At 41.6% G+C, this 12,022-nt stretch overlaps 1 protein-coding gene across 1 annotated transcript in view; it reads left to right on the top strand.

The window, feature by feature from the left end:
- The window catches only part of PPP1R14C (protein phosphatase 1 regulatory inhibitor subunit 14C), an 86,246-nt gene extending 74,678 nt beyond the window's left edge, over positions 1 to 11,568 (top strand). Inside the window, exon 4 of the mRNA XM_082669210.1 lies at positions 9,908 to 11,568. Within this exon, the coding sequence (XP_082525336.1) occupies positions 9,908 to 9,982 (75 nt within the window). The 3' untranslated portion in view covers positions 9,983 to 11,568. The remainder of the gene's footprint in view (positions 1 to 9,907) is intronic.
- The last annotated feature ends 454 nt before the right edge of the window (positions 11,569 to 12,022 follow it).

The following is a 12,022-nucleotide window of genomic DNA, read 5'->3' on the forward strand; positions in this document are numbered from 1 at the left end:
CCATGAGAATAATGATAATGACGATGATAACAGTAATTGCAAGAAAACATTAGGAAAGAGGAAAGAGATGCCATTCTAGGAAGAGCCACATGCATCTTGCCTTTTGGGAGGCTTCCCCCCTCTGACCTCCCCCTGCAAGAAATTAATGATTGTTATTTTATAAAAGACTTGGTGGAGGAGGTACAGGCTTTAAAGGGCAGTGGATCTTCAAATGGTTGGCATTTTCCAGTGATTGATTGTGATTTTATGGCCTTTTCTTTTTCCATTAAATTCAGAATGAATGATCATGTTTTAAAAGCTGATCAACCCTATATTAAAAACAGCTTTACATTCTTTTGTGTTTAGACGTAAATGGACAGAAGAAAAAAATATGAGTTAAAGACAATTTGACACGACTTTTGGATTTCTATATCTTTAGCAAAGGGAGTCACAATCAAAGAAGCAAGTCTCAAACAGTTCAGAAATGGGTTTCTTTCATTTAGACAAGATTCATGTATTTGTAGTAAATAATATTGTTCTTCATTGATAATGGGACCCATGATGAAAGTAGTTTCTTTAGTGATTATAAAGTGGGAGATTATAATTTTGCTGGATTTACTCCATTGATAATTTACTGTGGTTGGATTACTTATGTGGACCTTACGTTGAGGGAATTGCAAGTGTACGGATTGTGAGAAACCCATTAGTAAGTGAAGGAAGAATTAAATGCCAGTAAGGTTGAATCTGGTGAGGGCAAATGAACTGTTCCGCTGCATATAAACCAAGGTTAGAATTTGGGTACAAAATAAATTAATCTAAGAGCAGTGGTCTGAATCTCTAGAATAGATTAATGGGACTGCTCTCACCAGCAGAACAAATTAATCTTTAATAGTGGATAGTCAAGAAAATAAATAGAATAGTGTCAGTGGTTTTAAGTTGAAGGCGGGGAAACCAGGATGCTGTTAAGACCTTCAGGAATTCATGTTGGCAGAAGTCATTACGAGCACAGCAGGCAGAAACCCTCACCCAAAGCAGATTCATAAACCTCTTTTCAGATAATGAGAAACAGGATCAGTTCTGTGTGCCCTGTCAGCAAATGAACCTCTCTGAAGGTAAACCCTCTCCCTTCCCCCCAAGAAAGCAGGGGAAGTGAAGTGTTTCAGTGATGAGTGATGATGGCATTTGTGGTACTGAATAATGCCAGTGGCTGTGGGGAGCAAATCCCAGCATCACACAGGGATGGGGTCGCCCCCGAAGCTGTGTTCCTCAGGGCTGATTTACTGCGTGCCCCTTTTGGCCTCCTGTGTGACCCCGATATCCAAGCCAATGAAAGCTTATAGTGTGATTTTTAAATGCTTAGCCAGTTCTTCGGGTGAGGACATTCTGCCATTTGGAACAGTTTTCAGGTGTTGCCATCACGTTTGAAAAGAGGTACGTACTACCTACCCTTCCATTGTTCTCACGTATCTAATCTTTGTTGGATCTAGAAGTTCTTCTCATAGAGCCTGGTGACTCTAGTTCACAATACTGTATTATATGTGTGAAAGCTGGTAAGAGAGTAGATCTTACGAGTGTTCAGCGTAAGAAAAAAATTGTAACTCTTTGTGGTGATGGATGTTAACTAGACTTACCGTCATGGTTATTTTGCAGTATATACATATGTTGAATCATTGCGTCGTACTCCTGAAACTAGTATAATGCTATATGTCAATTACATCTCAATTAAAAAAAAAAGAAATTCTTCTTTCTCCACCCGATCACTACTTGCCTGATTCCCATGTCAGCTGTTGAATGTCAGGCTTTTGGGAAGAAGCGTCAGGTAGCTATGTAGAACGTGCGCGAGGTGACTTGATTTGCCGTCGTTTGGCAGTGAGGCTCAGGACCTGGGGCAGATGGGCCCTGTGAACGTGCATTTTTAGGAAATGACTAGTGCATTGATTGGGGTGACAAAGAGGAGGCAGCACACGGGGAAGCCGCTGACCCCCATGATCCCAGGCTTCAGAACCCTCCCCTGCTGTTTCTCCTCACCCCGGTTGGTACTCCGTGGAAGGGGTGGGTGGTATTTTTCTGGCAAGTAGGTAGAGCATCCAGCGTTCTGCTGGGTGCCCTTGTTCGGCGCTCGCATGATCTACACGATCACTGTGGTGGGTGGCACCATTCACCGAGCTGCGGTTTTAAGCATTTCTTTGGAAAGTCCTTTTGTCAGGAAATACTTCCAATCAAAGGGCTACCGCATACTATCCATTTGTCTTGTTTATCTTTTCCGATGACTTGAAATGCTTGAAAGAACACGAGTGCAGCTGAATCATGCACAGAGCAGCGACTTGCAGTGATACCCTGGTTTCTCCTTTTCCCCCTTTCCGTTGGACCCACCTTCCTTAAAGCAGAGCAGTGTCATCACTGAGTGTCACGGATGAATCACTTCACTTTGAGCGACTAGGGAAGGGTCCCAGACGCCTGCCTATGGCGTTAATTACAAAATGCGCGTCCATCTGCCGCCTCTGGCGCAGACCCCAGCAGGCAGGAGGGGGTGGCAGCTGAAAGCCGCGGGACCCAGGAGGGATCCGGGACAAGAGCTCATGGCCACTGCGAGGCCATGCCCTGTGCCAGCGCCACACGGCCAAAACTCCAGAGCGAGGAGGGACCTTGTGTTCTCGTGATGCTGCCAGGTCCCTTCAGAAGTGTACTTTGGCTTCTTTCTCTCTTAGGAGTCTCTCTGTAAATCAGGTGGCTGCATGTCATATAAAGTCAGGTTTCCAGGGTCACTGGAAATGTTTCTTTTCTTTCTATTGCTTCTTTGATCTCTTCTGTACGTGTGTGCGCGCGCACATGCCTCCCTGACCCCTCCACCCCCAGCATCCTAGGCTCCGCTTTTCTCCAAGTGCTTCTCCTTTTCCCTAACTCTCCCAGGTGGCCTAATGTTCCAGGGCTGAAAGGAGACCCTCTAGAACCTTCCTCCATGGTAGCTGGAGCCAGTTGATACTTTGTACAATTCCACCCTCCCCCACTGATATACAAAGACTCTTGGGTTGCCTCTCTCTGCTACTTCACTTTAATGCCTCAGCCGTATGAATTAATTGCTTCATACACACATATCTTTACTTTGCAGACCTTTGCTGAGCACCTCCTGTGTATTAAGCTCCACGCTAGGAAAACAAAGAGGAGTTGGATCCTTGCAACCAAGTAGGAGTGACAAGTGTGCACATGAATTACCTTGCATGCTTTTTAACTATATAAATGATACTTTGCAAGTTTTCTCAGCCTGCTTATTGTGCCCAACGTGAGATTTGTGAGATTTGTCCATGTTGATACAGGAAGCTCTAGTTTATTCATTTTTATTGCATTCCTGTGCAGTAATATTTTAAAAAGTGTGTATAGTCATCTTTATTATAATTCATGAATACATTAGAAACCGACATGGATCTCTTTAGTAAGACATCTAGGTTCTCATGGGCATCTGCTTTCCACTTGTTAGAAAATCCTCTGTTTATTTGAGAATGGTAAAAAAGGCCAATATCTTAGTGTCATTATGACAAGTCTTCACCTCATAGGAAACCTGAAAGGGTCACTGGGCCTCCCAGGTCCTGAGACTATACTATCTTAGCAGACCTGCCCACACTCAAGTGTCTTCTGGAATTCCTTATAAATTTCAGTGGCGAGGGCTTCTCTGGTGGTGCAGTGGTTGAGAGTCCGCCTGCCGATGCAGGGGACGCGGGTTCGTGCCCCGGTCCTGGAGGATCCCACATGCCGCGGAGCGGCTGGCCCCGTGAGCCATGGCCGCTGAGCCTGCGCGTCCGGAGCCTGTGCTCCGCAGCGGGAGAGGCCGCAACAGTGAGAGGCCCGCGTACCGCAAAAAAAAGAAAAAAAAAGTTTCAGTGGGCACCTGAGCAACAGAACATTCTATTACTCTGCTGGCTTTTAACGTGCAGTTCCAGGGTTAAATAATTGTGCCCAAACTTAACATTTTCAAACTGTCCAGGCTTATCTTCCAAAAATAGTGTATTACTCACTTTACCAACTCTCCTTGCCAAGTAAAGGACCCCAAAGCATTAAGTGTTAACTGCAAAGAAGTTAGGCGAGGCTTCTCTTCTCTCCCCAAATCAAGTTTTTTGGAATCCCAAGAGAATGCAAGTACTGCAAATGCAGGGCAATGGTCTTTCCCGAAAAAAGCAATAACATTCTTATGTATTAATATACTATAATACACTTATCCTCTCTTCTGCTGATACTCACTTAGGCTGTCTTTGTTCACAGACAACATGATTGTCTATGTAGAAAATCCGATAGTGTACAAAAAAGTTACTAGAACTAATATGTGAGTTCAGCAAGCTTGCAGGATACAAGATAAATATTTAAAAATCTATTGTATTTCTCTATACTAGCAGCAAACAATGTAAAATTGAAATAAGTGCATACCAGTCACAATAACGTAAATATGAAATATTGAATACTTAGGAATAAATCTGACAGGAGATGTGTAATATTTGTACACTGAAAACCACAAGATGTTGCTTAAACCAGACTTAGATGGGTGTAGAGATATACCATTTTCATGGGTGAGAAGATTCATTATTGTTAAGATGTCAGTTCTCTCCAAATTGATCTATAGATTTAATGCAGTCTCAGTGAGAACCCAGCAGGTTTTTATTGGTAGGCATTTACAAGCTCAATAACTCTAAAATTATGAAGGAAATTTCAAGGACCTAGAATAGTTTTGAAAAAGATTAATAACTTTGGCTGACTAACATTACCTGATTTTAGGACTTCTTATAAAAATCTATACTTATCAAGACGGTGGTATTGGTGTAAGGACAGACACATAAATAGATCAATGACCCAGCCATTCCACTCCTAGGTATTTACCCCAAATAAATGGAAGCATATTTCATACAAAGACTTGTACGTGATGTTTTAGCAACTTTATCTGTAATAGCCCCAAACTGGGAATAGCTCAGATTTCCATCCACAGGTGAATGGGTACACAAATTGTGATACTTCTCTGAAGTGGCGTGCCACTTGGCAGTATAAAAGAAATGAACTGTTAATACATGCAACAGTATCACTGAACCTCAAAATAATTATGCTGAGCTAAAGAAGCCAGACTAAAAAGTATATAGTGTTACAATTCTGTTTATAGAAAACTCAGGAAAAATGCAAACTAATCTATAGTGACAGAAAACATCAGTGTTCTCCTGGAGTAGGAGGAATAGGGAGAGGAGGGAGGGATTGCCAAGGGAAATGAAGAAACTGCTGGAGGTATTGGATGGGTCCATTACGTTCACTGTACAGATGGTATGCTCATAGTAATTTTATGCTTTAAATATGTCTAATTTATGGCATAACAATTATATTTTAATAAAGCTGTTTACAGAAAAGTCCCTGGAATCCTTTTAGTGTTGAGAGCTTCTATCCCAACCATTCTACTGAAACTTCTGTCCTCCAGGACACAGTGGCCCCTTTCTTGCCTAATCCAATAGCTCTGTCTTTGACTGATTCAACCTCTCATCAGCAATTCCTTCTGTTGGCTTTAACCACACACTTTCTTCACAATATTGTAAATCAACTATACTTCAATTAAAAAAATTTTTTAAACATTTTAAAAATAAAGTAAAACAGCACACTTTCTTGAGTTCTCCCCTATCTCATTGGTTCTTCTTTTTAAGGTGTCCTTTGCTGGCTGCAACTCTTTTGCCAGATCTCACTTGTTAGAGGGCCTCTGGCCTTGCTTGTGGCCTTTTCTTCCTCTCTATGTACACTTTCCTCCAAAGTTTTCTCAGCTGGTTTTGTGATTCCAAGTATTGTCATCTTGTGCTGTTCGATAGAATTTTCCGAGATGATGGAAAAATCCTATATCTGCATTGTCCAATGTGGTAGCCACTAGATGTATATGGTTATTGAGTATTTGAAATGTGGCTACTGTGACCAAGGAAGTGAATTTTAATTTTTATTTATCTTAATTAGTTTAAATTGAAATAGCCACCTGTGGTTAGGGGCTGCTGTATTGAATAGCCTGGGTCTATCTAGATCATTGTGTTTACAAACTGTGGGTGGTAACCATTAAGTGGTCTTGACCTGTAGTTTTTTCAAAAGATGAAATAGAATAGAAAATATCTCACATGTAGTAAAAGTTATGTTTTTACAGAAAACTTTTGTTTCCTTCTTGCATCTCTGTGTACTAGGTTGCTATAACCATGGATAGATCACATAGAGATTTTTAGGGGTTTTTGTTTGTTTTTGTTTTTAGGTGAAAGCCACTGATCTAGATGCTGGTGATGCCCATATTTATGTCTTCAGCCATGAGCTGAGACCTGAAGTTACATTTATCTGACTTCTTGACACTTACCCTCAGGTACCTACTAGGCAACTCAAGTCTGTAAACTTGTTGTTTTCTTCCTCCAGTTATCTCCATCTCAGTAATCATCACCACCCTCTGCCAGTGTTCTGCTAAGGATCAGTGACCTTCATTTCCTTTGTTCCTGTGCCTGTTCCCTGCACCTACTCCCACTTTCAGTCCAGCAGCAAGGTCTAGGCTCTGCCTCTGCAATGGATCTCAGATCTACCCATTTATTTCCATTTTGGCTTCCATGGACTTACTCTAAGCCACTGGCATCCCTTGCCTGGACCATTGCAACAGCTCCAAACTGATCTGTCTTTCACTCGTGTCTTCATAAAACTCATTCTCCACATAGCAGCCAAAGGGATCTTTTAAAACCCTAAACCAGACGATGTTGCTTCTCTACTTAAAGCCTCCAGTGGTCTTCCATTACACCAAGGATACTCCCTCGTGGCCTTACTGTGGCCTACAAGGCCCTGGTGAGCTAGCCCTCGCACCTCCAGCATGGCGCCCATCACGCTCACCTTGGCCTTTCTGCACGAGGAACACCCACTTCCTTGCTTGTTTCTCTGCAGTGACTCTGCACACGTGCCATGACCCAGACCCCAGATCTTCTTCAAGCTGGCTCTCTTTATTAATTCAAGTTTCAACTCAGAAGTCATTTCTTCAAAGGGGCAGTCCTTCTTTGACTAAAGTAGTGTCCCCAACCCAAGTCCCGGTGATCTGTTTTGGAAGTGAATGAGATATGTTGTTACTTATATAAAGTATTTTTGAGTAATATAAGCCAAGACCCATCAGTCAGTTTTTTTTTTTTTTTTTTTTTGCGGTACACAGGCCGCTCACTGTTGTGGCCTCTCCCTTTGCGGAGCACAGGCTCCGGACGCGCAGGCTCAGCGGCCATGGCTCATGGGCCCAGCCGCTCCGCGGCATGTGGGATCTTCCCAGACCGGGGCACGAACCCGCGTCCCCTGCATCGGCAGGCGGACTGTCAACCACTGCGCCACCAGGGAAGCCCATTATTTTTGATTAGAGATCCTTGAATCTTCTGTGAGAATCATCTGTGATCAACAGAATCCTTCTGTGCAAGTGGTGTTACAAGTTTCTCTCTGAAGAATCAATGTTGGTCTTGCTATTTTTTAACTTAGCTGAGCATCTCATTATGCAAATTTATTGAATGGTTTAAAATATGTACAATACAGTTATATTAAGTTATAGACATATAAATTGCATTATTATAAAACTTAAAATTAGTTTTTCATTAATGTCAATGTATCATAAATATAAGATGCATTATTTAAACTTTTTAATCATTGAGATTTGTGTACAGCATGACCAGTTTTTGGAGAAAATTTGAATTTGATTTAAATTACCAAACCGCTTTTCTCTTGAAGAAGAAAGGTCTGTAGTTTAGGGTACATTATTCCTTATGTGATTTTAGTCTTTATTTTTATAATGGTCTATATGAAAAACATGTTATTAAAATAGTGCAGAAATATGACCAGAGTTAAGATAAATGATAAGATTTGTGATTTTGACCTTTGCTTCAAAAAAAAAAAAAGGGAAAGGAAAACTGCACTCCAGTGCTGAAATTTTCACAGCAGTCATTTGAGTAACAGATTGCAAAAACAATGAAATTAAAACTGTATGCTCAGTATCCTATGTATTGTTTAAACCACATGGTAAAGGGGGCAACAGGAAATGCATTTAACTTTACAAAATGAAAATTGAATATAAGTGGGGAAAATATAAGTGGGGAAATTTGACATTATTTCATCCTAGAAAGTTCTTAAATTAGATAAAAGTAGTGTTCAGAAAACTAAAATGGGGTGTCATTTTACCTCCCGTGTATTCCATTGTGTCCAAGTTCAGAAACAGTGGTGATTAAAATGTTTATGTCCTTTGACCTACTATTGGATAGCTCTCCAAAGGGAATAATCCAAATTGCAGAGAGAGATTTATACACAAAGATGTTAATTGTGGCATTATTTATAATTTTGAAAAGCCAGGAACCAACCAAATATCCAGTGATGAAGGAATTGAGCAGACTCCATATAATAAAGGACCGTATAACCATTAAAATTAATTTTTAAAAAGACTAATGTTGTGGGAAAAAGCCTTGACATAATGCTAAGTGAAAAAAAGATATATTTATACAGTATGATCTTAATTAGGTAAAAATAATTTCCATAGAAGAAAATACGTTAATAGTGGTTCATTCTGAAGAGTAATTGTTGCTGGTTTGTATTTTCTAGGTTTTCTAGAAAAAGCACGTTATTTTTATAATAGCAAAAAGATTATTAAAAAAAGAAATCGTGGTGGCTAATAAAATATTAACTATTTAAGCATATTGTGTTTTAGAGCTGGAGAGAAGCACGGGATCATTTAGTCTGGGTGCTATGACTAGGGGTTGTAATTGGTAGGCGAGATTGTCTGAGAGCTGGTTTTCAGAGGCCGTGACGGTGAGGAAGCCTCCTTAGTGTTTTTGCTCTGGGATGCCCCTACTGTGCACAGTTCTGTCGTGCACTGGCTGTCCTTTGCTGATCAGAAAGTCTGACTGGCTGTCAGCTTTGCTTCAACAAATATAAGAAAGGAGGACAAAGTAATGTTATCTAATAAATGTGACATTTGGTAGGCAAAAACTTTAATACATGAGGCAACAATGAAAGATTGTGAGGGTTTCAAGTGGGAAGCATTCTAGGTTGTCCTTTATTTCATCTTTGGGTTTTCATCCATTATTAGTCACGACATCATTTTAGTGGGTCTCCCCCAGCATTACCTTTTAAATAGGAACGATAGGGTGCATGGCATATAGTAAGTATTTATTCTTTAAATTCTTACTTCAGTTATGTTTTTACGTACGTACTGGGCTGTAAATGTAAACGTGTCTGTTTTTCTTTTCAAACTGTGATTTGTAGTCAAATAAAGTCAAGAGACTCTTACTGTGATCTAGACCAGTGGTTCTCAGGAATATTCTGAGACCAGAAGCATAGGTGTCACCTGGGAGCTAGTTAGAAATGCAAATTCTCAGGCCGCACCCCAGACCTACTGAGTCAGTAACTCTGGGAGTGGGCCCAGCACTCTTTGGTTTATATAATAAGGTCCCCCCCGCAACCGGTGATTCTGATGTGCACTCAAATTTGAAGACCACTGGTCTAGTCTTGCTGTTTCAGGTGTGGTCCAGAGACTAACCCTGGCAGCCAGTTGGAAATGCAAAATCTTCAGCCCTAACCAGACCTACTCATTCAGTCTACATGCTCCCCAGGCGATTTGTATGCACGGATTAAAGATTTAGTAAAGGTTGGGAGGCATTGATCTAAGCCACAAAGGCCTCCAGGGGCCAAGTGGTTAACGTCAGTGAGTAAAGGCAGCTTGGTTTTCTCTCTAAAGAGTACAACAGTGAGAAAGCAGGATGGTGTGAAGGTTAAGCATCTTCATTTGTTAAAAAATGTCCTATATTGTACCAGTTGAGTTAACACACCCAGCTAAGCTCATCAACTAAGGTTAACTGCAGTTGACATCAATGACTTCAAGCAGATTTTAAACCCAAATTTTAATAGCGTGACCCCCTCTTAATAACTTCTTCTGATCTCTTAGGAATTTATCAAGGAGCTGCTCTCCCGGATAAGAGGCATGAGGAAACTGAGCCCCCCACAGAAGAAGACTGTATAATTCCGGACGAGGTGGAGCTCTCCTGGAGACCCAAGAAGGGATTTCGACTTCACGAAGACTTTTATTAAAGAATAGTTGTCCTTATGAGCAACTTTTTTGGGGGTAGGGAGGGGTGGTATCTATTCGACATTTATTCAGGAATGTTACTTTTTTTGTTGTTGTTTTTAAAGGTTTTGATGGTGTAATATTTTAATAGCAAAGACATCACCACTCTGGTTTCAGCCCAACCAGGAATTGACAAACCAGGCAGACACGCAGGGCTGGGCTGGGCCAGGCATCTTCTTGGAGAAACCAGATGTTTAGGACCTAACTATACAGGGATGATGGTTTTCTTAGACTTTTTTCTGAAGTTGTACATTTGACTCAGAAGTTGAATTTCTCGTGCTTGTATATATCTTCAGGCAACTAAGTTAACATGTTGATGTGAGTTTTATTTCACATTGATGGAATACACTTGTGGTCGTCCTTTCATTGGAGGTCACGGCACGTATGTTTTCACGAGGCCACTAGGTATTCTTCGCGTGAGTGCTGGAGACCTACAACATTCACTTTATGCACCAAAGTGAAAGAATTCAGTGTATCCGTTATTTTAATGAGCTACACTACAACAATGTGGAGTTGGTCAAGGGCTTAATTTATGGACTTTGTATCATTTTGTTAATCGGATGCTTTGCCAGGTTATGTACTTATTGCCTCCTTTGTGGTATTATTCGAGTTTTCTGAACCCTTTCTTTGAATGTTTATTCAGATTTCTAGAGAAATGCCCACGCTACCTGAGTGGTGTTTTGCAGTGGAACGAGGAAGCGCCGTGTAGCAATTCATCCTCTGCTTTCAACCAAATACTAGGTATTATTCTCTCTCCATGAAAGCAGGTCATAAGGAAGTGAGCAGATTAAGTTTCTTCCTCCTTAGAAGTAGTTCTGGTCACTTCGGTGCCCGGGCAGCATCAGACCAGGGTGGGGTGAGCTGAGTGATGAGCAGGTGTAAAAGAGAGAAAGCCTCACCTCCTCTCAAGAAGGTGGATACAGGAGCATTTGCTGGTTTGGAAGCGTGGTGGAGATTTCATTTCTGGCTTCTCTCAGTGGCGTGTGGTGAGGACTCTGGCCCTAATTGTGCACCCTGATCCCTTTGCTTGGAGCGGAGCCTGGGATGCCTACCCTGCCCCTCTCAGTTCTATACCAGATCCTTGGAGAAGGATCAAAATGCAGATGGCTGTGGGCGGGGTCAAAGATCAGAGGAGAAACTCTTGCTTTCCTCCAGGAGGTCCCCACTGCTTGGAGAAGGATCAAAATGCAGATGGATGTGGGCGGGGTCAAAGGTCAGAGGAGAAACTCTTGCTTTCCTCCAGGAGGTCCCCACTGCCTCCCCACAGAAACCCCCCATACTGTAAGGTGTCTCTAGGTGACCCTGTCAGAGGACAGGGGTCAGGCATTTTATATCAAGGGTGCTCTGAACATATTTTATTTTTTAAAAGAACTATGTTTGTGAATTTTATGTACACTGGCAAGCTTTTGAAAATGTATTTAATTTTGTAATGTTTACCAATGATTTATTTACAAGCTATTTACGCAAATAAATGAAGCTGCTTACAATTCTGCTTACGTGTTTGCCTTGGAAAAAACAACGCTGACGTGATGATTTCACTTTGTCAGATGCTCTGCAGACAAGGGTCCCAAGCACTTATATCTAGCTTTTCATTTTCAGGTCTTTTGTCATTTGATCCTAGACCTCACCTGAGGTGTCTCCAGATCAGGCAGTGAAAGCAAAGGGGCCGGGACACATCCCCGGCTTGAGAAGGAAACAGAAGGTGACTCTGTGCCCTTGGCCCTGCCTGCCTTCTAGTCCAGCCGTCTCAGGCCATGCCCCTTGCATTTCACTAAAACTCCCTTTTGCCCATCTGGTGTAAATCCTCAAGATTTCAGATTACTCAGATATTCCAGCTATTGTTAGAAACCCGTGCACCCTGTGAGTACAGAAAAATCAGAATTCGCAGGACTTCTGTTAGGCTTGACCAGCCCAAGTTACGGTCTTCAGAGGAAA

The sequence above is a fragment of the Grampus griseus genome (assembly GCF_964374135.1).
Source record: "Grampus griseus genome assembly, chromosome: 13".
NCBI classification, from domain to species: Eukaryota; Metazoa; Chordata; class Mammalia; order Artiodactyla; family Delphinidae; genus Grampus; species Grampus griseus.